Raw genomic sequence first — 27,587 nt, forward strand, 5'->3', positions numbered from 1 at the left:
GAAAAAACTGCGGGTAACGAAATCTAGAATATTCAAGGTCGCCTAATCCAGTGTCAAATTTCATTGATAATTTCAACACTTTTTGTACATATCTTCCCTTGTTGGGAATATTTTCAAACACATGTACAGTCGGTCAAAAAGTCCTGGCATACCATTTAAAAATCTCAAGTCGTCTGAACTCATTTAAAAAAAGTTATTCCGTTTCAAAGTACGCACGGATTAAGACGCACAAGACAACGGATCTATTGCCGCTTAAATATTTATGTTGCTATTAATATTTATATTTTTTGTCACGGATTTCTAGACTCGCACGTTCCCCTGATAATTCTGTTGATAAGCTAAAAATCATAAATAATGCATTCGTTTCTCACCTCGAGCGACGGGAGACTCCGATAAAAATCAACCATTTTCTGAGATCCTGGATCCCCGATCTTCCCGTGGCGTGACGTATGCGAACCCCGGAATAGAAACCCGATATTAGACCTAAAACATTCAAAGTATTAGGTTGTCCCAAAAGATTCTTTCGCAATGTGCGCGTTCATATTGTTAGATAACACAAGCATACACAAACAACGCATTCGTTTATTCGTTGATGCTTCGTTATTGCGACAACCTAATATAAAATACCAAAACATGCATTTATACGATATGGAAATCATTGCAACTATATTCTTACGCATATGTATGAAAAACAATATAAAATAAAGATAGTATTATCGTGTATCGAAACAACATTTTCTTAAATAAACACAGTTGATTTTTTCTAGTTTTTGAATGTACCTATAAAATAAGGAACTTCTAAAGCTAATAATTTTTTTCGAAAAGGTAATGTTAAAATATTGGTTGATTTTCCTGCTCTATAGAATTCACCCGCCCCCTAAGGGGTTGCATCGATCTTCTCGAAGAAAAGGATCCTGTTCGTCCCGGGTTTACCACCCATTGCGAAGGCAAAACGTGGATCGGTAGAGCCTTCTTCCGCCCGCCACCCCTGACCGGCCGATCATGAATGCGTGAGCGCGCGCGCGCATTATTAACATTAACTGCTGGTGCGTATACACGGTCGCGCACACTGGCAACACACAGAGGAACACACGCGCGCGCGCGCGCGCGCTCGCACGCATTCACTGGCGATCGTTCGCCGCGAGTAGATACGAAGTAGCCGCAGTCGCGGAGATCCGCTGCTCACGGTGAGATCGTGGTCCGTCGCGATCGTGAGCGGAGAACGGCATCGATCGTGATCGATCGATCGGTCCTCGCGACGCAGGACGCGCACGATTCCCGTTCAAGGAACAACAAGAAGAAACGTTGCTTCGACTCTGTGACGAATCGATCGGAAGCCTGAGGCCTCCGCGTAACGATCTTTATCGATCGAACGGTCGGTACGATCCAGCTCGCCGATCGGCGGCTGACTGTATCATCGACGATCGCTAGGATCGATGGAGACCAGCGTGATCCGTCGAGTCGAACCTCTGCCACCTATCTCGCCAATTTAAAAAGGATTTAAACACGGACGCTGTGTAAGAATAGTTCGTCTCGATCGATCGAAATTGGCGGTGACGGATCGATCGCGTTGCGGTGGTTCGTTCGATCGATGTTTGGCGCTCGATCTAGAACCAGAGAGTAGTGCGTTGAACGAAATTCGTGTGGTTTCATGAAGACGCTACCAGGGGCGATGACTCGATGCTCCGCCGGTAGATCCACTCACCTGCGACATTGAAAGATCTACGAGGGACGAGAGAAGATGGAGAATCCTTGAGACGATCAGGTGAGCCTGTCGACGCTTGCAGTCGATACTGTACAAGTACTATACCGTTACCGTCAGGTTTCAGTCGCTTTCACGAGGAATATTACGTCGGTACGCGTGAATTTTTTTGGTTCTCCGGTTCGATCATTGTGATGATGTAACGCCCCGAGCTGAAATGTATATTTTCGCGTACCCGTTCGAAGCTATCCGTTTTAACACGTAGAATGATTCGACTGCTGCGAGGCGGACGCTTTCGACGATTTCATACCGGCCATAGTTACATCCGTTCAAACCCTTATACACATTCGTTTTACTGCTAGAAAATTCAAATAATCCTCGATCGAAACAGATCAAAATTTCAACTCTGAATTTATTTAGATTTCTCAAGAGGGCATTTTTACAAGAACACGCGATTGAACGAAGAAGTCTAATGATTCGTTTCTCATGGCAGCATCTTCTATATAATAGAAGATGGAAAAACAGCAATTTGACCGGCCGTCGTATTAAAGAGAAACGTGAATGAAAATGGCAAGAGTCTTGTTTTATTGGATTGGAAATTACTCTAGAAAAAGTTGAGTATCATTTGAAAGTATACATCTTGTAATGGGAGAAACTGTCTTATTAAGAACTATAACGTACGTGTTACTTTTTCGTTGCTTTTCCAACTCATTGACGCGCGACGAAACTGTTAATAGCAATAATAATAGTAGCAAGATTGGTAGAGGCCTGTCACAAACCGCGGACCACCTTTGTAATCCTATCAAGAAATACAAATGGAGGACACTCGAACACTGCTCGTGTTAAACGCGATGCCGCTCGGACGAGGGGTCTGAATCGTTCAGCATAAAATTTAGACAAGTGACGTTTCAGTGGCAGACACGTGACTCCGTCACAGTTGAGCCACTAGCTGATCAATGGCAGCTGATATATCTCTAAAGCTATCCGCTTAATTGCAACGCCTCGTGGATATTAGATCAGGTGTAATTACGATCTTAAGGATACTTTGCGAAATGGTTGCGCCAACGACCGCACACTTCGTCAAAGAGATAAGGGAAGATTTTTAATTAAATTCTTCCGCTTTGTTTAGCTATTGCCGGCAGTGCGGTAGCACAGCAACCAGATCGTCGGATAACTAGTTGATTTCGTACCGATGTAAATGAGAATTCAAGCCCCTTTGTTAACAATGCCTCGATCTTCCAGCGCCGCTTTTCGTTTCCGATCCGTTTTCACGAAAATCCCGGGAAACCATTTTTTTTTTTTTTCTAGAATCAAGAGTCGCAAAGTCCTACAGTTGAATATATCTAGTAACTGGCTTGATTATTCAAGATAGACAAATAGTCGTAGTTGCAAAGTGCAATTGCACTCGTTTTTTGAACACTGCTCTACCAATTTTGTTTGCATGGAGCGATTCCTCGTGCTATTCCGAATAAAACAGTATTAGAGTACAATCTTGGAAAGCGTAATGTTTTTCAAAATATTTACCTTTTTTCCAAAAATGTTGTGCGACGGTGAAATTTTCTACCATTGTGGTAACAAAGATTTGCATTTTGCAACTGCACCGATTGACTTTGAAATTTACAGAAGCGAACGCTTGAGAATTATAGAGAAGTTAGGCTTATAGGACTAAAGGTTGTAGGTTGCAGTTACGAGAACAAAGCTGACTCAGGGAAGTACACGACAGCGAAACTTCAGCGAAGTTTGACACTATCGAAACACACAAACAATAAATTTTATCTGATCCGTTTGTCAGGTCGGTTACGGCAAACGAATTGTGCATTGTACGAGAAACAGATTCCGTTACATAATGTGTCCTTAAATTCTGACAATTAGCAGATCTTTCCCGTTGCCCGCTTCTTTCGCCTCGAGAGACCATGTTGAAACAAACTTCGGTATTCCGCATCGGCCATTGTTCGCTCGCGGTATCACGATCGTTAGGGTTGCAGCTTGCAGCACGTTGCTCCACAATGAGCATCAATATTTCGAGGTCGACCGAGTCCAACTTTCTAATCAATGCCCAAATTTGAAGAGGCATTCGACCATAATCGTGTCCTGCGCTTTGCACCGATGCAACACGACGTTATGCGAGCCGTTTAATGCAAAAATTGTGTAAGTCAATATGTGTTTGTCTGTTGAAAAACGCCTCCTTAAGTAGATCATAACATACTGTACACGAAAAGGAGAAAGTCTGTCTTATAACGTAGACGTCTCTAATTGTATGTATTGTATTATACTGTCGTTGCGAAGTGTATAACCCGAATCTGGTGTAGAGCGATATTGCGAACCGCGGTATTGAGCAAGTCCGTGTGCAGTATTCTAATAGAACGTGGACTGAATCTATACAAAGTACATTACTTCTTTGCTCCAAAGTAAACCGATACAATTTTTCAATTTACGGTTGATGCAGACCTCTACAACTTTTTCTAGATGTAACTCGGAATACATTACGGTCACGCGCAAGAATTACAACATCGAGAAGATACGAAGTAGCGAGAATGTAGCCTATATTAGATAATGAAAACATGCTTTCTAATCATCAGAGATCTATATGCATTTATACTTCAGAGAATTTAATACTGCTTAGTGTATTTCTTACAAACCATAATAATTATATTCGATTTTATTTCTCTGAGGTAGACATATTTTCATTTTTTACTTTACCTTATATAAACTTTACCTACCGTGGTTTTGTATCGAATCATTTGTATTCGGTTACGGTGTCATAGTTGAATGAATGGGGTAATCAATCTCCGAAATCAGAAGCGATTAATAAGAACAATTTCAACGTCTGCCTTGACCCATATGCCCAGTTCGGTTTTGGCAGGCGAGCACGAGATGACCTCGTACGATTTCGAAAAATGTCAACCAGCGTAAACCACATTTCGGTGGCTATTCCGAAATTTGTTTACGCATTAGGTAACGGTCGATCGGTTTTGCAGAAACGTAAAGTTGTGTCCACACTGAAGCAACATCGAGCCACTGTTTGTCTCCTCCTATGGTCTTCTTCCCTGTTTATGTCGTAAAAGAAAAAGAAAGCAAGAACGTCGATTGTTTCTACTTTAAATTCTGATACAGTGGCGAACAAAAGAGACTTTTTTAGTATCCACATCTTATTAAATAATGGAAGCGAGAAAACTGCAAAAGGGGATATAAAATTGATCGTCTCAAAAGTCCAAGTTTCCGCTGAGAACTTTTCAACCGGAAGGGAAAATTTGCGGAAACTGCCGCGATCTGCTAGACGTATATCAGAGCACAAATCGTAAGCCTTGTTTTCACAAGTGTTCACCATGTGTGTTTAAAGCGGGGTTCGAAGCATCCACCTCGCGCTATCCTATTAATCGTCTATTTTTAGGGTTCTATTATACATTTCTGTCGCGAGTAACCATTAACAGAGTCAATCATGTTTTATTATATAGGCTGTGCAAACGATTACGGAGCTGGCGCAAATAACGAACAATTTTGTGGCGTCTATGGTCGCAGCGACATTGCTGAAAAATTGCACAGAGATTCACGGGTGACTAGAATAAGCTTACCGGTCCCCTAAGTATAACACAACGAGTCCAAGGCTGCGTTGTCGCAATTCCACTTTCAGTGGGCTCCAGCGTCTTCAGCCTAGCAATTATTGCTGAATATTTTCTAGCCTGATCTCCCAATTCGTGGAACGATTATATTACACTATACCTCTGGCAATAAGTTTTCGATCGGACACATATTTCACACTTCTTTCGATTACGTTTCATTTCAATTATTACGTCGTTTCACATGAAATGACCGATAGGGAAAAAAGGTCAAAGGAAAACATTATTTTGTTCGACTGAGCAAGTACTACGATGGCGTATAAATTTTTCTCAAGGTCATATTTTTCGAGATTTCAAGGTCGTCGAAGATTATTTTTCATCGAACTACATATTTTCGCCATCGCGATACGATAACGGAGGTCAAGACGTATCCAACCACCTATCTGCGATCTTCGCGTGACCTTAAGTACAAAAACTTCATAAACACTAGGCAATGAAGTCCTATCGTCAGTTTCTATTTATATATCCAACTTTACTTTTACATAAAGTCTTCTTTTTGTATGAGCGAGAAGATGAACATATCGACGACAACTTCCTGTAAAAGAGAATTTGTCACGTCTCGTCAAGTTTGTACTACCGTGTTTGGTCGAAAATTTATTGCCAGCCGTATAATTGCAAACAGTAAAGCACCGTGAGATCTGAAAAATATAGAGCTCGTTTAAACGTAACAGATACTTTCTCCAAAATCCGACGAATATCAGTTTCTTGATTATATTAAATTGTCAGCTACAGCAAGAGAGTTTTATGACATAATATTCTCGAGGCCCAGGCCTGATTGGACAATAAGCTTGCGAAACACAGAAATCCATAGTCAGCGTTCGCAGTCGGAGGCTATACTAAAATCATGATTACACCGTAAGCTACCAAAAGTGGTCCGTTTCATAATCAATTATCACGATGGACTCTCGTTAGTTTTATTACACTTTCTCCGGTACAGTTTGCCGCGATATTAGCGCGCACGCGTCATACTAGAAATTACACCCCGAATATTGCCCAATGGCAGGGATAGATTTCAGGGAACCAACGAACGATTTCATCGACGGTGCTCGTTCGCGTATAAAACAGTGCGGTTATTCGTGCGCGCGTTATTCGTACCCGCTAAGTGTAACGCGGTTGTGGGAAAAGAAAAAGTGACTGGGACAATGAGTAGGTATTGCGCGATGCTGCGTCAATGTGCCTTAACGATAGGAAATCGGTGAATAGAGAAGTCCTATCGACTCGCCTACTCTTATCGCAGAAACTGTAAAGATGCATGTTACAATAAAGTAATTAATTAGAAAAATAGTCAGTTTTAGTGTTCCGTAAAGCCAGTGTTAATTATAGCGACGATCGTACCGAGAGAGTTGGCAAGATCGAAGATAGGTTTCGAAGATAGCTTTAGGATAGCTTTGTGTATAACGAACGACATCCGCTATCTATGGACGTGCATCTGCCGAGGCTGGCCAGTACAAATTGATTGTAGAATCTCGTCTCGCGGTTGAGTCAACCGATAACTCGCAATGAGTCAGCCGAACGTATCGTTCGAGCCGAGTTCGTTAGGATCGGCTTATTACTCCGATCGATCTTGCAGGGTTTCGTGGCTCTAAACGAACGGTTGCAGGTGCAATGGCCACCTACCTCGGTGTCTCGCAAACGAGAGAGGGAGAGGTAAACCGCGCTCGGTTATCCGCGTGTTTCTTGCCGCATTTATCACTGGCATCGTGTGTCGCACTTTCACGCTGGCCCCAGAGCTCGACTCGGCGCGGCGCGGCGCGGCGATCCCTCGCGTCGAACAAAGAGAGACAGCGGACACGTGCGAGATCGCGGCCGACCGTCCTTATGCCAGTTACCCCGATTTTCAAGCAGGAACAAGCCTCGGAATAGTACCGACGCACGAGTTTTGCAAGAAATTGTACCAGGAACTCGTACTTTCAACCGATTATCGGAGCGAATCGTGGCGAGCGCCGCGCGCTGCGACCTTACACGTCATTGGCCGCGATCGGCACCGATTGATTACGGGATCTCGTACGTTGCCTCGCTGAAACATTGTTATTGCCTCCCCCTCCCCTCCAGTGCGTGAGTATATCGTGGCTAGATCGTAAAACGATGATGGAAACACGGACTTGTTCCGTGTCGACGGGCTCATTTGTCCCGTTGTCGGCGACGGTTGGAACGCGCTTATGATTCAACGGGATGCATATGCCGGGTTGCACGGATCCGTTCAACGCTGTAGACGTAGACAACTCGTGAGATCCGTGTTGCCGACGCTTGGTCGCTGATCGCAATTTGCATCTTGAACATATGATTTATTTCTCGCGTTGCTGGTCTAGTCTTTCTTGCCACGGATCGTTCCGATTCGAAGCTAAGGGCTAGCTCTTCTACTTTTGTTAGATCTACAGAAGGCACCTTTTAAATCTTCGATAACCCGAATGTTCTAAAAAAAAAAGGTTGATATCTGCAATTATCGTGCAATACGCTGGCGAAAATTAGTATGTAGAAATTTTGTTGTGGTCATGAGAGTCCCCAGTATAACAGTTGGGTTGAAAGGTTAAAGGGTACACGGAAAGTTTTCTGACCGACTGTATGCGTCCCGAGGAAAATGGTAGAATGCTCTAGCGAAAAAGTGTAAATACTCTGGCGAAAGAGCGAGCGGCGTGATTTGTTCTGAAAGGATGAACTCTGGAGGAGTATGCGGGAGTTGCAAAACCGACAAACCGTACCCGTTGCCGATGAAAACGTGACTCCCGTCGAGATCTTCGCGATTGGCTTCTCATGCGGCACGAGATCTTCTTTAGACGCTGTTCCCCCGCAATCCGTGGCGCAAGATGGTCCCCGATTTGCGAGGAACAACGCATTCCCGCGGCTCATCGAGCCTGCAAACAAACACCGACGGCTCGTCTGTGAAAATGTCACTGGTAGACTTTTAAAGCGTGCACGGACAATTATTTATTCAGCCTTGTCCAGGACCTTTCTCCCTTTTTTCTCCCCCCCCCCCCCACACACTTCTCTTTCTGTAATAATCACCAGCGAAGAGTGGACGGCGACATTGCAAAATGATAAAACGCTCGGGATTACACGAGCACCTCTAACCACAGTGTTATAAAAGATACTTGCATCAAGGATAATGGTATAGTTTCATTCAAGGTCCGGCAATCTTCTCTTTCGTATTTTGAGCAGGCGATTATGCGAGCGTGCATACACTGCCATTCACAAGTGTGGAACACCATTCGATATCTAAGCTTCAACTACAAGTCGTCCATTAAGACTAACCGTACCGAGCACAAAATATGTACACGTTGTATCGTATAAAATTACAAGACTGAATTGTTCTAGACGCGTAGATATATTTACAAAATCCTAACAATCCTAATAGTTCTTTCGAAGGAGATCCAGAATTCCCTCTTGAAGAAGAAAATGTCTGGCGTTTTCGATGTCTTGGTCTTCGTTTGACGAACAAAAGTTGCTCCGTCATTTTGGACGACAGTGTACAAGACAACGAGGTCCTCCTTTGAATATTTATATTCCCTGAATAAATTTGTTTCTTGCGCGTGTTGTGGCGTGAAAACATCGATGACCGGTCCAAGTCGTATGCGTGCCGGTGCAAGTATGCTAATATACCGGAGACAAGAAAGTATCCTTGGGGAAGGACATTTTTTGTTCTTTCAATAATAGTGGTAACGCGATAGATTTCGAATGTATGCGAGCGATCGCGGGAACTGGCTGATCTTATGCCACGAGGATTCTGAAGATATAATTTAAAATGCCTCGGTAAATGCCAGGTTGATTGCCGGGGATGTAAAAGGAGTACGAGGAGTCTTCTTTGGCTCGACGAAAAATAACAACACCGCCGTGGAAATAATAAGCGGGAGACCCGCGTGATTGTAAAAATCTGGTTTCGCTCGTTTCGAGACAAAAGCGGCAAAACTGCTCGGCGAAATTGAGGGCACGCTGATTGTTGCTCGTTTTCTGATAACCGCGGCTCGAGCAATTAACGGACAGGCCTCGGCACGTATCGCATCGAAAGCTGCTGTTACCGTAATTAACAAACTGTTTCGTTAAACATTGTCGAATCAATTCTTTATATTCAATTTTCCAGTACTTTCGTTTTGAAGCGCGAATCACTGCGAACCTATCCTGCAGATTGAAATGTCAAAATTACGATTTGTCCCGAAATGTTATTGCTAGATTCATTGGTAGAATATTTTCGCTCTACTGCGTTTGGTCTATCTATTTTTTATGATAAACTAATAATGTCTAATAATGACAAAACTGTAGACAGGATATAGCAGAATCTCAAATCGTAATACTACTTTTCATTTTGGATTATCATCTTAGTGTTGCGCTGACGTTTTCCACCCGATTCCGATTAAAGACGCGTCGCGCATAACTTTATCATCACTGAACTGCGGATGTTTACGTAAATCCAGACCTTTGTGGAATAATTTACGCAAATTGGGATCATATGGAAAGTATTCTGAATTTAAATGACATGAAAATGTCACGAAGCTACGTCGGAACTGTGCTACGATTAGAACAATTTACACCGCGGGACAAAAGAATAGCACATCTCACATTTCTTGACTTTCTTAAAATCATTAAACAAAGAATGAAACTTCTATTTGGCTGTTGTTTTGTACAGTTCATACAGACCGTTTTTATTTTACATAAAGATCCGCAGTCTTGTTATTAAATGTATCCCGAAATAGTGTAGAGAAACAAAATTTCAGTTACCTAATGATAAAATAAATTAAAATCACGTGAATCTTAATGTATGTTATCTTTTTGTCCCGGAGTGTAAGAGTACTAAAAATACGTCTGCAGTTTAGTTTTTACGAAAAACGGTGCGTGGCGCGACAAAACGCGTCGCGCAAAGTCGAACACTAGAAACTCGTTATCAATTGGTTGTATAAACGGAACGGCGTTCAATATTGACACATTTGTAGTTCTTGTGTGTGCGTGCGTGTATGTAATTCGTGTCGCAAACAGAAATTGTTCGGATTGTTAACGGTTCGTTGGCTGGGGATAACACCGAATCCTCTGCTATTGATTACTGCAACGCGCTGCAACGAGATGCAAAGAAACTTTTTAAATAATTCAAACACATTTTAACCAGCGTCGATATAAAATATGCTTATATTTAAAAGTACAGTTCCACGCGTCGCTGACCTATTTACATCGCAATTCATTATTTAATCGAACAGTTTTGTTTTTCAACGATTAATGTTTATGGGCGAATATCGGTGATTCACTTCGACCGTGTCAGACACAAAATTCATATCAAACGGAAAAGTTCAACGGAAGATCAGAATATCCGTTCGCTCATTTCTGGATCGAATCTATTCATAGCGTATAACACAAATACACTGGAAAAGAGAAGAAACGCAATTAGTGTCGCGATATCAACGGAAAAGGGGAATCGTTCAGATATCGTCCGAGGAATGAACGGAGAAAAATGTGGATAGTATAAACAGGGAAATGTGCGCGATCTCACAAGGTGAACACATATCATCTATTTATAGAAATATACGTTGCAACAGGCTGTATGCGTTGAAAGTTCGCGTCAGTGAATTCATCGTGTCATCCTTCTTGATGACAGAACAGAAAAATATGATAGCCTTTGTCCATTACCCCGACCATTTACAACCAATTATGTATTGCTTTTGCTAACATCTGCAACTGCTGTCAGTTCTATATAATACTTTAATTTTCTTCCACCATTCTCCAGCTGCTCACTATTTTTTTGCTCTTCCTTTGGTCATCTTCTTATCCAATTGTAGTACCCCCCAAACAGAATCTCGAGAATTTGCAACAATTCTCGAGCTCCGTGACCCTTGGGCACTTTCATCTTTCGTACTCATTCCTTGACTATCCTTGGAATTCTCCAACTTACGGTGCCACCTTTGATGCTTATCAAAGCAATTAAGTGCTTCTAAGAATAGTGAAAGCATCTCGGTAGCCTATAATAGTTGGTAAACAATATTAACCCTTTCAGTGCCAAACAATGGGAGATCGATTTCTAGTAATATTAGAATCTTAATCTAATTCCTGGACACTTTTTCGGTATCGTTTTGGCTTAGCGTTTTTCGTTGAATTTTTCGGTTGGCACCAGATTTTTAAACATTTCGGTAACATATCCGAGCGACTAGAACGGCCATTGAATAATTATTTCACTTTCAATTTTCCAAAACACTCACGAAATTCCTAAAATAGCCCGACGATATTTATTCGGGAATCGACCTTGAGGCCATGTTAATATACCAGAAAACAAGGATAAGACTGTTGTCGTACGCGAATAAATTGACTAGCAGAAACGTTTCGTAACGCACAGACGATCTTGCACGGTCTGCGAATATTTATCGGAATCCTCCGTCAACGACATGTCACGCATTCGCTTGCCAGAGATATTACCACCACCATGATAATGCCGATCACGTTGCAGACTGATCTTAATACGGGAATAACGTCTGGCGGTTTCGCGTACAAAGTGTCTAAATATACACTTCGCATACACGTTTTAATCGGTAGACTGCATTTTCTGAAATTTGTACAAGCACAAAGAAAGGTAGGGTACACCGCATCTATTACGGTTTTTCGCAGTTGGTCACCGACAAAGGGATTAAAAAAGAAATCAAGCACATGCACATGCTTGCCCGTAGTTAACGAAGTCATCAGCGTTGTTTAGACGGGCCGCGGTTGGTGCAACAAGCGTGCAGTCGCAACAAGTGCAGCCGTGATTGGTAATGGCAACACTGGGAGCTCGTGTTATCTTCTGGTGTCTTGCAACAAGCATATTCAGTCAGTGACCCATAACAATTAGAGTCGCGAGGGGAACGGAGCCTTTAGGATGCGGAGGGGAATCTTGATTAACGGAAGTGAAATAAAGTTGTGTGATCCGGTAGGGTAAGTGCCATCCCGATTTCTTGACCCTCGGGGCTTATCGAACGTAATTCGTGTACGGACGATGGACGACCGGCGCGAAGGTTCGCTCGCTGATAATGACGATGAAAAATCTGTTACGCTCCATTAATTTAATAATTTATCCGGCGACGAGGAAAACCGTTTTAATCGTAGACTTATTACAGCGCGCACGCGAGAATGGAATGAAAATAGAAGAAGCTCGTCCACACCGGTACACATGATAAATGACATAAGATCGCAAATGTTACGGGAGAATGGGTGGGATTGATACGTTTTTGAAAAAAGAGATTGCGTAAACGAAACTAGGGTAATTGTCCCAGTAGTCAGCCGAACGTTATTATTATTAATAGGTATTCGAATCGGTAACATCGAATCAATCGCCCGAACGAGAACAGAGTCAATTTATAACTTGTTAGACGAACCTGGTTGTCCAAGTCATTTTAATTAGAAAAACGAGACGAATGCAACGGTAAAAGTTTCATAGAAAAAAGAAAAACAAATAAAAAATTAGAAAAGTTCTCTTTTGCTTCGCTCGTGTTAGTATGAAACTCTTTACAGCTTGACTGTTTCCAACGGAGATCCCCTTACAGGGGTGGGGATAAAATTTCGACAGTTACGGTAGAGATCTTTTCGACAGTTACGGAGAGAATACTGTCTAACGGTTTCCGAATCCTGGTTGAATCTTCTATCGATACCGTTGCATGTACACATAGAGGGGTCAGGAGAGTGGCAGATCGAACGGTATAATAAATAATCGTTACAATTATTGCGCTCGTGAATCACTGTGCACGTGCACTCTAACTACGTCGCTGTTATTCGCTGACATGCCGGCTACGACACAGTTCTTTCTCTGTGTATATTCCTAAAATGGTTTAAGCAGAGGAGACGTAAAAAGCCAAGGACAGGTTGCAGCGGCCGCTGTGTCTGATTTTATAGCTTCAGTTTGAATGAAAGAACTCTCGCTCCGCTTGGGCAAATGGAGCAGTCTGGTGCAGCGATACTGCACGGTGTACCTTTTCACGATCGCGTTTCACTATTCTGAACAGTTAGCTGGTTTCAGAACTTCTTTCATCGGTTCGCTTGCGTTTTTCACAATCTAACTCTAATCTATGTACTCTCTCCGTCTTTATGCAAAATAAAAATGCCAACTCAATTTGACTGAAAATGCATAAAATCTCAGTTTAAACTGCGAAAACGGATGCTATACCGTAATATTCATGAAAGAAACTTTTTTCTTTCGAAAGGAAAATATTAACACACCGAAGTCAGCAATCAGAAACGCATAACTCAAGCTGAAAGAATATTCTAAAGACACGCGGATCTAAGAGCACCGTTTTTCAGGCATCAACGAAAGATAGGATTAATTACTGTCATAGATTTACACTCGGCGACTTTGACGGAGCGTAACGAGTCTTCGGTACGCTTCAAGGATAAACAAAGGCTAATGCGTCGACCTAACAGAGAGAGAGAGAGAATCGTGCAAAATATTCATTATATAATAATACTCGTTATCTTCTCCGAAGGACAAAGAAAAACCCAATCCGTAATCGTGAGAACAAAAAAACCGATTACATCTAAAAGTTTGTAATACCTCATCAGATATGTACATGCGCAGACGGCACGGTCAGTGGTTTTTTCAAAGAATTGAAAAGGCAATACAGAAAATGTGCTTGCGTTTATAAATATTCAGTTACCGTACATCCCGCGGCGAGTCTATTTCGATATCCACGAAAAGTTCCAGCCGCGGTTGGAACGTGCGAGCACTAAGAACGCGGAGTACGAAGGACGAACGAAATTCTAATGGATCGCGCATCGACGATGCCCGCCGCGAAAATCTGTGGACGTACGAGGCGTTTTTAAATGGCATCGCGAGCATTTTGTACGTCCGTCACGTTGCCCGTGTAAACGAGACCGTTTAGCGGTCATTCGGCGACAAACGTGGCTGATAATCATCGGGGATCTCCTTCGCCGAGTAGGCTCGCTTCGTTCGAAACGCCGAAGTGCACGTGCAGAGAGTCAACGCACCGATGAATAATAGCGACACTCTCTGTCCGTTGCGCGTGAGCGCTTATAAATTTCAGGCAGTTAGCAGCCCCAATTACACAGCGATAACGTTCGCCGGGGAGTTTCCGAGCAAAGAATCACGGTTGAACTCTGCGAACCGTATTCGCGAATTGCGTGTCTCCCTTTCTAAACCCGTCATCCGCTTGCAATGCGTGGAATGGTGCGAACACGTCATTTTAATCTACACCCGCGGAACAATGAAACCGATGTCGCCGACAACCGTCGTCGTCGTCGTCGTCGTCCTAAGTGAAAGACGTTAACCCCTTGCCTTAACATCTCTTTCTCAATTCCGCTCACCGGAGCTGGTTCAGCCTCGATAATTCGTTGAAAGCACAACCAATTCCACCACCTCGATTCTTTTAACGATTTAGAACAATTAGTTTATACCGGCCATAACAAGGAAACTTGACCACGAGAAATCCAATAATTTAGATATTTACCGAGCAAGCGGAATGCCATTCTAGACATCTGTCGGAAGATGCAAGTTAAGCAACTAATCACTGGAATGCCCACAAATCGTTTACACGCTGCTACATTTGAAAATATTCCGTACTCGGCTGATTCTCTGGCGATTTCCGTACTTCTGATCCGATCGTTTTTAACCGAGTTGAAAAATAAACGAATATAATCGTTCTCTACAAATGGATTACAAAAATGTCGAAGATTATAAAAAACGTTGTTCGAATGAAATATTTGCGAATGCTGCACTGTGCTTTCGCGAGCAATTCGAAGCAATTCGAGAAAGGCGAACGGATCGAGTAGAACAACAAAATGATCAAGACAACGGGATATTACGAGATGGTCGAGAGTGATTCGAACGACTCGAACGATAGAAATGATTTCCTCGGGCATCGTGTTCCATCGCGGCAACCATTTCCTGTGCTCAATCTGACGCGCAAGACCCCTTTCCAGGTCCACCCAACCACGCGAGGCTACTTAAATAATTCTTCCCCATTGACTTCTGCGTCACGTAGACCTCGCTCCTTGTACCAGCGCGGCGACAACTGAATCGCACTGTCCGCCCCGTGCTCGTTTGTTCTTTCAATCGAGATTTTTCATGACGCGGCTGTCCGTCGCGTTATTATCGGTCGCGCACGGAAACCCATCGTGCGCGCGGTCTTTCGTTGCCAACGATATCTCTTTCGGATCTCTTCGAACATCCTTCAACCCCGACGCATCGTTACTTCGACAAGGTACCGTTACCATATTACCGACGTTCAACAATTTTCTTCTTCGATACGTCTTGTGGTTAGGCGCTCGATGCTATTCGACACCTACTAGATTTCTTTCGGGAAACCTTCAGGATGGTTCGTACAGTGTTTGTATACCGGGTGGGCCAACTATGGAGATTTTATCGTTGAGGACAAAAATCATATTTTCAGTTTTAGTGACATATTAATATAGTATTATATAGGGTGAGTCTCGTAACATGACCACTTGAAATGACTCCTGTTATTAGGAGTTATAAATAGATGCCCAATATATTTTCTCAAATTCGGATAAAGCACCAAATTCTGCGTAGAAAAGTATTTTCCGACCGATCGATCAACACGGCAAAAAAAAAAAACGAAACGCATCGCGTCAATTTAGACACGACTATGAGATGCGATTGGTTTGTTTCCTGTTATATTGGCCTGCTTCTCCCACCAACCTGTGTTTCGTGCGGCGCGCACCTTCGTCGCGTTCGCTGGTGTCTCGGGTCTTCGTTGCCCCACGGTAACGGCGCTTACTCGAAGGGAACGGTGGACGCTATGGTGGATACAAGTGTCACCAGATGAGGGGAGGGAGCGCGAATTCAGGGGAAAAAATTACCCTCTCCCTGCCACTAGCCACTAGCCACTAGCCACTAGCCACTATCCACTAGCCACTGGCGGCGTATGCACGACAGAGACGGAACGCGTCACGTGACCAGGCCGCGGCGGAAGCGCGGGGGATAGCGGGGTAGACAGGAAAATTAGAGTTGGGGAACAAGTCTTGATCCGGCGACACCGGTGGGGACGGTCTTGTCTCAATTCTGACAAAAATGCCCATACCTGCTACACGACATGCAATTAGGTACCAGCCGGGTTCCGTTTACACGGTACCCTCAAACTGTGAAACGGGTCTTTCATGTCTGATGCAGTTTTTAGTTAATAGTTTTTTTTTTTTTTTTAATGTATACGATTCCTCTGAACATCTTCGATTGAGATTATTACAGATTTTGACAAATAATTTGTTGAATTTTACAAACTGTTCGAAATCGTCCGGACGCGAATCACCCCCTTTTACAGCTTAGGGGTTAAAGTGGAGCAATCGACGTGAAAATTGTTTCTTCGTTCAACGATACCGACAGAAGCAAAGAGTCTTCGTTTTCTCCTTCTTGGTGCGGAGCGTACCTGTTTATTTGACAGCAGGGTCGCCTTATTGGGCCACGCGTTTCATGCATAACACGTGTTGCATAACGGTACGCGTATCGTGTGCCACGCCATTAGCGAAGTGTAGAGGAACAACGCGTCCGTTTGTAATCATTGTAACATTAAATTTTACGGGACTTTCTAATTTCCCGTCAAACGAAAGTGTCAGTCGCGCGGCGAATTCCAAAGAAAACCGAACCCGAGCTCCGGGGGCAATAATCTTTCCGCGATTAAGACCAATTAGTCTCGATCGCAAAATTTCACTTTCGACGGAGCGTTCTTGTAACCTTGAGGAGAATGTCTATACATTGGAGAGGGTACGGGGGACGAGGGACGGGGGACGGGGGACGGGGGACGGGGGGCAACAACAATGCACATGTTCTACGAACTTCACCTGTTCGTACGCCCGTGAACTTCTAATCAAGGCGACACGCCACTTTCCTGCGCTTAACGGAGAATGGCGAAAGTCGAACCCGTTCCACTTCCGCTTTACCAAATCGGAAGCTTCGGACAGGCGGACGTTTGGCGAGGGACATTTCGTCAGCCGATGAAACGCGTTTGAAATCATTAGTAGCCGTCGCTTGCGAATTCGTCGAGTTGCATTCTGCGCCATTATGAGACGTCGTCAAAGTTTCGCAAGGAGTTTCAATTATTTTTTTGCGAGGACTGCGGACTTTTCTGAATGCTCTACCGAGCGACTAACGATGCGGGTTGTAATATCGTTTCTTTGAACTGATCGCAAAGATTTACACTATTTATACAATATAAAGGAAGTGCGGTGTATTTAGAACACCAGATTGTTTGAGGACATTTTTTTCTATGAGAGCCAAAATTTCAACGCGCGTAGATTTAAAAACTGGACATAATCTTTGAAAATATCAACGATGATCAGTAATTTCATTTATAACCGACGAAGCAATTACTTCCAGTGGATCTAATCCGACGGTGACCGAAAGAGATCTTCCTCAAAGATAGGAAGAATAGATTAATTTGTGGATATATAAAATTATCTATACCATTACAATATTAATCCTAAGCTCGGCGTTTCTTGTGAAATAACCTGATAAAGCGTTGGGAACGGTAGCCGTTCCGTTTCTCACACAGTGAGCGCTTTTACTCTGAAACGTGCCGTGGCAATAGAATTCAAGAGAAACTTTGTTTCCTTTGGCTCTACCGAAGTGGGGTTGAAATCTTGAAAAGATAACGATTCCCTTCTCCGAACTGTTACCGTAAGAGATATCTGGTAACAACAGGATTGTTATATTTTATGGTGGAGCAGTTAATTACTCTTGTAATTCCAGGTTTATCTTGACACGACGGTTGCTGGCGTTAACCATTAGCCGCGACATCGAGTTTCTTATCGCTGCTACTAGTGTTACGCATTTAGAATGGTCACGAGTAAAATCGCCACGAAGACGGAGGTTCTACGCGACAAACCCTTTGTCGCAACCTCATGAATATGTATGGCTACTTGCGTTTGCACCACGGCAATCGAGAATCCGTGTATGTGGAACGATCTTCTTCTCGAGATAAATCGATAAAAAGCATCCCGTTATGTAAGTTCACCGACACAAGTTGTTTTATCAACCGACGACGTACGAGGCGTGACCAATTCGAGCCGGAGCCAACCGCATTGTATCATCATCGTGGACACGTTCAAACGGCCTACAGGCGACACGATTTGTCGTAATTTTCGTAATTTTCTGTCGTGCAAATACGATAAACCGTATCGTCTGTAGGTCGAAAGATGCGATCGTCCCGCGGCGCTAGCGCGGCTGGGAAACCACGAGCTAACTTAGCTTCGTCGGGACATTTCGAAATTCCATGACATCGGGTGAATTATCGATTAGTCGAAGTTAGAAGCAACGGTCCTTGAGCGAGGAAAACATTCGCTTCGTCGAATGTGAAAGTTCGCGTAACTTCGGGTACTGACCGATGCACCGACTGCAGATGATTTTTGACCCGACCGAAAGCGCCTGGTCTGAAAGCAGCGAAAGCAGAAGCGAGAATACGGGTCAAGGACGGCGACGTTACATATTTATGCGTTCCGATCAACGATTCCTCGTTGGTACGGTCAATTAAAATTTTTGAAGTGTCGTAATCGTGCGACGCCGGTTACGACCAGTGAATCATTCGATTACGCGAACGTCGGCCAGATTAATCGAACCCATCGAAATTATTGGGATCAAAAGCCTGTGGACAAAACTGAGACCAAAGTGGTGTGCGCGATGGACTTTAATTTCACTTTCACTCCGAAGTTATCTTAAATAAATTCCGTATAACGAAACGATCTAAAGAACAATTATTTGTTTGGATAATGCACAAGTCTGGTTAAGCATGCTTTGAACCATCTGACCTCATTTTCCATTGAACAGAGGCCACAAAGTAAAGTTTGCACTTGACTGTAAGTTGCATGTTAAAGACGTTCCAAACTAACAGTTGCATCTACGGAAATACCGGTGTTTATAAGTCAAACTGTCGATCGAACCGTGGATGCGATATCCAGAGAAAATTAACGTTCGAGGAGGCTTCGTTACACAAGAGTGAAGTATCTTATGCAAATTGCTAGATGTGTCGCGGTGAAAGGTCTAATTTTCTAGGTGACATTCCACGACGTTCGTTACCGTAACGGTTCTAGAGGTGTACAACGAATTCGTTTACCGTACGTTGTCACCAGCCAAATGCGGCGCTCGCATTATGCGAGCTGTCCAGTGGACGAACACCTCCCAGCGAATAAACGTAGTTCGAACCTCCGATGTCTGAAGTTTCTCGTACCCCAACGTGCTTCGGATTTACATAGCTCAATCTAAGGAGATCCATACGCGACACTGTTTATTGTACAAATCGTATCATTATAATCGACTAACCGTTCCAACATTCGAACGGTCATGCTTCTCTGTTCAGTTCAGATAATCAAGGCTCTACTATAGAGCTGTCTCTGTTGTTTCAACAGACAGCTTAAGTTTCTCGGTTCAGCGGCTGGACAAGGTGTGTTTCATTTTGCGACGGTCCAGATCCGTTTCGTTCGCTTCCGTTTCATTATTCCCCCGAGGATACGGTTCCCTAAGAACGATCACGTTTTACCATATCCATCGGCACTGCGGAGCGGTTCCGTATTCAGTTTTCTTTCTGTTGTCGGACTCTCGTTCCATTTCGCTTGTATCCTCGAGTCGAGAGTAGGGATCGGTCGTTAAATCGGTAAGAGTCTCGCGGACTCTAGCACGAGAGGAACCCTAGGCAACGATTACCAAGAGCCAACGAAACCACGGACCGAGGCGACCGCGTAATTGTCAGCGGTGTCCCCGAGACAGAAAAGCCATGCTCGACAAGTAACGAAGAGCGCGCGGCGCAACGAGGCAAAACAATTGCGTTAGCAGGACAGGACGATTGCCAGGTTGGAAGAAGTCCAAGGGCAACCTTCGTACGGTTGCGGTTGTGCGACACACGCATGAACGGCGTTGTTGAACGCGAGGCGAGGCGAGGCGAGGCGAGGCGAGACGCGGCGTCCGCTCCAGGACCTTGATCTTGGAACAGTACATACACCGCGGGGAAAAGAGATCTCGCGGACGATTGAAATAGCTCACCTTCGGCTATTCTAATGGGGAGATTCAGGGGGAGATTCAGGGGAGAAAAAGCGTTCCGATTCGCACCGCATGACTTACGCGGAAGGCTACACGGAAATAGGCAAAGTCGTTTACCCTTTTGGACACGCGTCTCAACGAACACCACCACCGGATGGACACAGTCCACTTGGAGCAATACCGTTAACACTGGCGGCTGGCACATAAATCGCAGTCGGCGTGCATAGCAATCAATCGCGTCACCCGGACGTTTATCAAGATGTACAGAGTTGCCTGCACGCGATCGAACGTGCCGGACAACTTCAACTACCTTGACGGAGGGTCGAACGGCTCTCGCAGCTTTCGCCGGTCACTCGGAATTTCGGGATCTGGGAAACCGCTGAGGTCCTGGATACGAGCCGAGCCGAGCCGAGGCGCCATCTTATTCCGTATTAATCCTTTCTCCGAAGGGTTACCAGGGAGAACGCTGATAGACCGAGGTGTTCGTCCGGCGATCAGGTGGGGATGAAGGTCGCACGCTGCCTCGTGCAAATGCCTCGAGAACGTACACCTAGACCTACAAAACGAGATTACTCGGGGCTATCTACCGGCGGCATGCAGCCGGTTGCATCGCGTATGCACGCGTGCACTCGCCCATACGCCGACAGACACCGTGAACTGGGAACGGAGAAGAGAACGCGTCTCTCGCTGCAGTCTGAAAGAACTACGCGTCTTCGTTCGTCCGATATCGCGGAAGGTATCTCATTAGGATAATTGCGCGGTAGTTCAGCTTATCTTTCGCTAATAATCGTTTTATATCTGATCGGCAGAACGCGCGCGTCGTTATCGGAGCGATGAACGCGTGTAACGGATGATCAGGATCCTGAGAAGAGTGTTGTGCATTTTATCCTCGGTACTACCGGTTCCTTACAATGTTAATTAGCGTTATGCTTCGTACACAGACTGTCCAATTTGAAGTTTCAGCATCGCGTTTCGGTTCGTTTGTACGAATGCGATTTATTTCGAAGAACTCCATCTCCGATCAAGGTTACTGGGAAGTTGTTGGGTAACATTGTTCAAAGAAGATTAAAACAATGATTTATGCAACATAACTCTTGTGTGACAGGAGTACATTATCAGCGAGGTTCGCAAGACCTCGGGACATCGTTGATCAACGAGTCGGGAGGTGGTGTCACGGTGAACAGACTGCGTGAAAACATTCTATACCAATAACGATCAGTTTGTATCCGATCAACAGAGCGCGAGTGTCGTGAATGATCCCGATCTTGAGGAGTTTTCTGCGCTTCAACTTCGGTACAGTAATGTTTCGACGCGTGTAAAAATGAGTTTTCCAGATTTCTCGCGACGTCTCTGTGGAACCATTAGCTTTCGTTGGACCGTGTAGGTTGCGTTACGTTGCCAAGGTTCGCAAGACCGTCGGTGATCAACGGGTTTGGGAGGCGGTCACGGTGAAGAGATTGCTCGAAGAGATGATCCTATACCAGTTTGAAAGCAAGGTTTTTCTCGTTCCAGGTGGTACCGCCACAGGCAGCCGCGAGAGATGTGGTCACGAGCGCGATTCCTGGTCCTGGCGTGGATGCTCGCGTTGCTGGTGGGAACGCGGGTCAGCGACGGGTCGCAGGGGCCGCGTCTCGGCGGCGCCGTAAACATCTTCAGCCGATACGGCTACCTGAGCATCAGCATGAGAGTGTTGCCCAGAAACGACACCGACACCTGGATATTCCGGGAGCCGACGCTCGACGTTTTCACGAACCCGGTCCCGGCGACGAACAAACAACGCCAACAAACGGCATTCTTCGACGGCGACTTCCACATGGAGTTCTGCGACAACATCCGGCAGCTTCTGCAAGCCTACTTCCGGGACTTTACGTTCGATAGGCTGGAGAGACCGTGGCGGGCGTTCACCGGCAGCTGGTCGAAGGCGGCCATCGCCCGGCACCTAGGCATCAACGCCTCGTTCATCTCCGGCGAGCATTGTTACGTGCTGGTGCGCGTCGCCAGGTTCCGGGACAACCAAAAGCTGGCTGGCACCGCGGAGTCGATGATCCTCGACGAGGCCGTTTTCAGAGAAACGAAAAACGTCACGGTCGGCGACACCGCGAGCGTCGTTCGATTCATCAAGAACTTTGGCTCGCACTACATCGCCTCCTACGTCACGGGGAATTCCTTGTACCAGGTGAGGATGGATGCATCGTCGCTGTATCGATACCTATACTTACACTAATAATTCATTTGGACAATACGTTTCATACGTGGTGATGTTTGCTTTGTAAACATTAGGCGAACAATAGTCACGAGAGCTGTTTCCTATAAGTGAACGCGTTAAGACCGTCAACATGCTTGCACAAGGTTGCTCAACAAGATTTAGAGGGAATGCGAATTGTGATTCGAAATGCTTATCTTCCATCGGTAAAAGATCCCGATAGATGTTGCGCTCGAGGTACTGTTCGGTTTATAGCGTCTGCAATACTTTGCATCATCGTACTCGAGCCGACGAGGGTTACATAAGTTGCCTAATTGAAATTCACGACGGTGTAACTCGAGAGCCCGATATTTTGTTAATTATATATGTACGTCTTTGTCAGCCGGGACAGAGACTGTGGAAATGTTGGATTTTACGATAATTTTCTTCTATTCGACACGGATCTTCTCTGAAAGCCTACGTATTCAATCTTCCGCGTGATCACTGTACATCCTTAAACGTCTTATGAAAGAGAAGAGATCGATAGGTACTTGATATTTATTGCTTCGGCATATCCTCGCTTCAAGAATGTTTGCAACAATATTTGAAACTAACCAATATTGGACGACTGTAAAAACTCGTACTCGATTTGAAAATAAAATACGAGCTGTCGTTTATCCCCACTCTACTTTAGATTGATTTATTTTGTTATGAATTGTGAAAGTAACCAACGACAAATCCGGGGCGCGTAGCAAGCGGTGTTTGCCCGATGCTAAGAGCGGTACCGATTCCAGCCAACTAACGGATATGTATAATTTTCGTTCTAGGTATTCGTCTACACGCCTCAAGCGTATCTGCGCATAAAGGAACGTTTGAAGACCCGTGGAGTAGCGAACCTGTCGAATCTCGAGTTAAGCAATTACTTCTCGCCGTGGTACGCCGAGCACATCGGCGCGATCCAAGCTGCGAGCGGAAACCGCACCGTCGAAGCATGGGCGGTGGAAAGGCTCCGTAATCAATATTACATATTCTCGCACGCCAGCTTGCTGAAATTGCACGGGGACGCGATGCTGTTGAAGCAGCTCGACGAGCTACTGGGCAACGAGGCACTGTTGCAGCTGCAATTGCGAACACTGGCGCCCATCTTCAATGACACACAGCGGCGCGAATGGTTCCTCGAGGTGATCGACAATTACTTCAAGTTGTGGGAAGTGAACATGTGAGGACGCGCGCCGGCGTCGAAAGAAACGCATAAACAGTCGGTGTCGGCTTGGTTCGATCGGCGTGATATCTGGTCCACGTATTCGCACAATGGAGAAGGAAGCTCCGATGTCTTCCAGCGAGGACCAATCATCTGCAGCTCGAAGAGAATCGCAACTACGGATCGTGAATCTCGTGAATCGTGATCCACTCTGAAAGTTCACTACCGTTCTCCGTCGAACGGATACTAGGATGTAGGAGAGAAACGGTCAACTGTCGTGTTCTTATAAATAAGTATTTATTATTATAATCGATAATAGAAAACATTTTTATACAAACGTTTTAAATATATCACAAGCATTTTCGCAAAAGTGTCTTGACTGAAAAATAAGCGACGTCTTGTTTCTTTAATTATTGTTACGTTCTAGACAGTAAAGTTGTATTGCTTTAATTCGGTTATCCTGGAGGGTAATTCGATATTAGTACGAAGAAACAAGACTCGCGATCTTTTTCTCTTTAGTGTTGAGTTGGACTATTCTTCTTGAGTTAGGTGAAGTTTCGTCGAGGAACCAATTCATGTGAAAGTAAATATACACGGAACGTGATTTGAGACTTACAAAGTCATGGACATTTCTAGTAGAATTAAAATAAATTAATAAAAATACTGAGTACGAGTAAAGAGAATGTTAGTGTGTATTTTCCGTACATAGTCGAGATTGATTTGATTGGCACGGTGAGATGACCGATGAATGGATCTTATGGTAAAGTTAGTTCGTTGGAGAATGAAATGTCGTGTGTTAGCCTAAGTTTAATGTTTTTCTCGTTTCCCCTCGTACAACAAACTTATTTCGATAAAAGTAGTGAGAGCACAACACAAATTTGATAAGAAGTTTTATACCAGTAGCATCGAGATAGACGTTATTTCGAAATTGAAAAGTACACTAAAGTGTACTGCAAAAATCAGTATTTTTATATGTAATCCAACTGTACTTTGTATAAATTATAAGATAATCGACATTTGAACGTGGGACCCAAGAACCTTACTTTAGCGCTTATACACAAAGATAAAATCTTATACACAAAGTGACTTGCTACCAAAAACAGAATGGCGTCATGTTGCGAATAAAAGTATCATTTTTTCGTAAGTTAACATATCATAGACAAAACGTAACAATACTTACGTGACGTGAACTATCATGTAGAAAACAAACTATGTAAAATGTCTTTAAAAATTTAATTGTCTGCAACTTGAACGATATCCTCCCAAAGCAAACGCTCAACAATACAAACAAATATACTCCAATCCTCGACAATATTGACTGTGGTAAGACGATCTAATCCTATGAATGCAATAATACTCGAGTTCAGAATTCAAATATCGTAGTAGTCGTCATTACTCGTTCGCATTCGAGTTATAGAAAAATCTGAGCGTTGACCGTGTCTCGCTATCACCGCTTGAAAGTTTGTGCTCAATCCGTCTTTTTGAAAGTATGAAATTTTGCAGAGGCTTGTTGCTCTCTACCTAGTTTTCTACCATTGACGACCAATATGACTGGTGTTTCAACTCGTATAGACTTGAAATCAAAGTCCTGGAAAAAGACACGTAATAAGTACACGTACCATAAATGTCAGAACAATGTGTTCGCGGTACACCTACATTATTAAGGTAAGAAAACTTCTGGTGGATAACGAAAGGTTCAGGTATAGCCACAGAATCTCCTACAGTAACTCCACGACCCTTAGCCAGATTGTATACTGTTACGGCTATACACGTTTTCTCCTCGTCAACCAGACAAAAAGCGCTGAAAAATTATGTATTTATTAATTAAGATAATAAATACTGTTTCTTATTTGTTATTTTTTCTTTACACTTACAAAGGTACGCAATCCGTATCTTGTATCCAACATACTACTTTTCCAAATACTACTTTTTCCGGATTGACCCCATCAGCCAAATCTTTCAGCATTGTTAAGTCTAATTTTACAGTTTTTTGACCAGATGTGAACGAGCCACCTTTGTATGGTCCCAAATGTTTAACATCCAATGCCTACAGTTAATCAGAAACCTATAAATATGTATATGTACCAAAGTCATACATTAAATGTACTAAATTCTCTACAGTCTTAAACAACGGAAAGTATAATGAAATCATGACGTATTAAAATATACGTATTAAAAATGTAATTTTTATATGAAAAAAGAATTCTAAATACCCGTATCATTTGGTACAATCTCTTTGGTTTTACTCTTCCATTATTGTTTACTAAATTTTGCACATCTTTTAGATATTGTAACAGTTCGTCTCTCTTAGTGCGTGGTGTGTCCCATATTGGATCGAGTAACATTGCTCTTTCGAACGACTTCAATGCCGCACAGTACTCTTCTTGATATTTCAAAGCCTAATACAATTATTTACTTGTATAGATAGAAATCTGAATCCAAGTGTTGTATTTAAAGACTATAAAATACCCACCACTGCTTTATTATGAAATAAATGAGAATTACTTCCAGCTACAATATCTTTTTCCTGAAAGTAAATTTGTAACGGTTAGTTACAGTTAGATAGAACTAAAGACTTATTAGTATGTAAATAACTTACTGCTTGCAGGTAAGCTGAAATGCAGCAACGTAATGTTGCAGGATTTTGCGTTACTGTAAAAAAGGAAGACAAATAGGCATTCCCTAAAATAGCCCAGGAAGTACCGTCCGTTGTGTCTAAACTAACTGCTTCTTTCGCGTGCTCCATTCCCTGTTGTATATTTTGTATTCGTTGCTCGTTAGTAGAAACTGGTTCCTGTCTAAGGACCATAGATAGGCTTCTCAAAGATACTTTATTTTTACCCTATAACAGTAATTATTACACTGTAATTACAACACATTCGACTAAGAATGTAAGTAAATAGAGAATGTACGAATGTATTACATGACGTAAAGCACCAACAAAACAATTTTTTGCTTGTTGAATGTCATCATTTTTCCAATAACATTCACCCAATTCATTCCATGCTTCTATTAAATTAGGTTCTAATTTTACTGCTTTAGTTAATAGTTCTTCTGCCTGAGGTACAAAACATTCCGTAACATTTAAGGCCTTTCCTTTCAGATAGTAGTATTTTGCTCTTGATCCATCAATTTCATATCCTTTGCATTCATCGAACTTATTTAATGTGTCTTTCATTTCTTTCTCTATGTCACCGTTTTTTTTAATTGCTTCCTCGATAGGACGATTTTCAAAATAATGGTCTCGAAAGAAATACAATGCATTTACTTTCTCCTATAACAATTTGAAGAAACATCATAAGATAAACTAAACGAATGATTTTTGATAAAACAATGAACTTGTTTTTGCATAAATATTGAAATAAATTCGTAAATATACCGTGAGAGCAACAATAGGATCTTCTTTGATAACATTTGCGGATTGTGCCCCTGCAACCACTTTATCATCTATAATTGCGGACATTTCTTTATACACTTTTATACAAATGCTTATCACAGATACTGCATTGTACGTCAAATATACATGAAGTATATAACGTTATACATAATTCTCCGATTACATATGAGCCAATGTTAAAACAAGGCAATGTAATGTATCATTCGCGAACTGTCAAAACTCTGAAATGACCGACGAGGTTATGCGTTAAATTAATGCTCCACTAACATAAGGTTCCATTTACAATACATTAATTCGAATCAACATTCATTCATTTGTTCTGAATATCGTAAAATAAAAATGAAATAACAGAAATACTCCAGAAATACGTATACAAATTGTGCAAGAGCGAGTATAAAATAATAATGTAAAACTTGTTTACAACTTATAATTCCATAAAATGCCAATAGTTCGTCTAATAAAAAAATGAACACAAAATATAATATCTTTCTAATAATGAACGTTGGAAATTGTAGATTTAGAATATGTCTCTAATTCCTATCAATTTCTGTCC

At 43.1% G+C, this 27,587-nt stretch overlaps 2 protein-coding genes across 5 annotated transcripts; one reads left to right on the forward strand and one right to left on the reverse strand.

The window, feature by feature from the left end:
• Positions 1 to 1,141: 1,141 nt before the first annotated feature.
• Positions 1,142 to 24,007, forward strand: Tsl (membrane-attack complex domain containing protein torso-like). 3 transcript variants are annotated; one of them, XM_076791002.1, is made up of 4 exons: positions 11,826 to 11,860; positions 11,981 to 12,198; positions 21,767 to 22,430; positions 23,264 to 24,007. In XM_076791002.1, exons 2-4 carry the CDS (start codon positions 12,143 to 12,145, stop codon positions 23,657 to 23,659), a joined length of 1,116 nt encoding a protein of 371 aa, XP_076647117.1. In that variant the 5' UTR covers positions 11,826 to 11,860; positions 11,981 to 12,142; the 3' UTR covers positions 23,660 to 24,007. The 3 variants fall into 3 exon arrangements, with proteins under 3 accessions (XP_076647118.1, XP_076647117.1, XP_076647119.1); XM_076791003.1 differs by lacking the exons at positions 11,826 to 11,860; positions 11,981 to 12,198 and adding an exon at positions 1,142 to 1,765; XM_076791004.1 differs by lacking the exons at positions 11,826 to 11,860; positions 11,981 to 12,198 and adding an exon at positions 21,274 to 21,547.
• LOC143355841 (tetratricopeptide repeat protein 5) lies at positions 23,918 to 27,420 on the reverse strand. Of its 2 annotated transcripts, XM_076791001.1 has the most exons (8): positions 27,017 to 27,420; positions 26,561 to 26,911; positions 26,237 to 26,479; positions 26,111 to 26,164; positions 25,851 to 26,036; positions 25,512 to 25,684; positions 25,294 to 25,438; positions 23,918 to 25,225 (listed from the first exon to the last, which is right to left on the reverse strand). In XM_076791001.1, exons 1-8 carry the CDS (start codon positions 27,098 to 27,100, stop codon positions 25,106 to 25,108), a joined length of 1,356 nt encoding a protein of 451 aa, XP_076647116.1. In that variant the 5' UTR covers positions 27,101 to 27,420; the 3' UTR covers positions 23,918 to 25,105. The 2 variants fall into 2 exon arrangements, with proteins under 2 accessions (XP_076647116.1, XP_076647114.1); XM_076790999.1 differs by having other exon boundaries at positions 23,918 to 25,438; positions 27,017 to 27,419.
• Positions 27,421 to 27,587: the final 167 nt, after the last annotated feature.

The sequence above is a fragment of the Halictus rubicundus genome, chromosome 7, assembly GCF_050948215.1.
Source record: "Halictus rubicundus isolate RS-2024b chromosome 7, iyHalRubi1_principal, whole genome shotgun sequence".
Taxonomy (NCBI): Eukaryota; Metazoa; Arthropoda; class Insecta; order Hymenoptera; family Halictidae; genus Halictus; species Halictus rubicundus.

Excerpts from the sequence above, each read along its gene's own strand:
- Tsl (XM_076791002.1), top strand. The coding sequence starts at position 12,143 with ATGCGGAGGGGAATCTTGATTAACGGAAGTGAAATAAAGTTGTGTGAT. Across the intron at positions 12,199-21,766 it reads AAGTTGTGTGATCCGGTAGG|GTGGTACCGCCACAGGCAGC; the intron begins GTAAGTGCCATC and ends TTCTCGTTCCAG. Across the intron at positions 22,431-23,263 it reads CGGGGAATTCCTTGTACCAG|GTATTCGTCTACACGCCTCA; the intron begins GTGAGGATGGAT and ends TTTTCGTTCTAG.
- LOC143355841 (XM_076790999.1), bottom strand. The coding sequence starts at position 27,100 with ATGTCCGCAATTATAGATGATAAAGTGGTTGCAGGGGCACAATCCGCA. Across the intron at positions 26,912-27,016 it reads ATCCTATTGTTGCTCTCACG|GAGAAAGTAAATGCATTGTA; the intron begins GTATATTTACGA and ends AAATTGTTATAG. Across the intron at positions 26,037-26,110 it reads TATTTCATAATAAAGCAGTG|GCTTTGAAATATCAAGAAGA; the intron begins GTGGGTATTTTA and ends TAATTGTATTAG.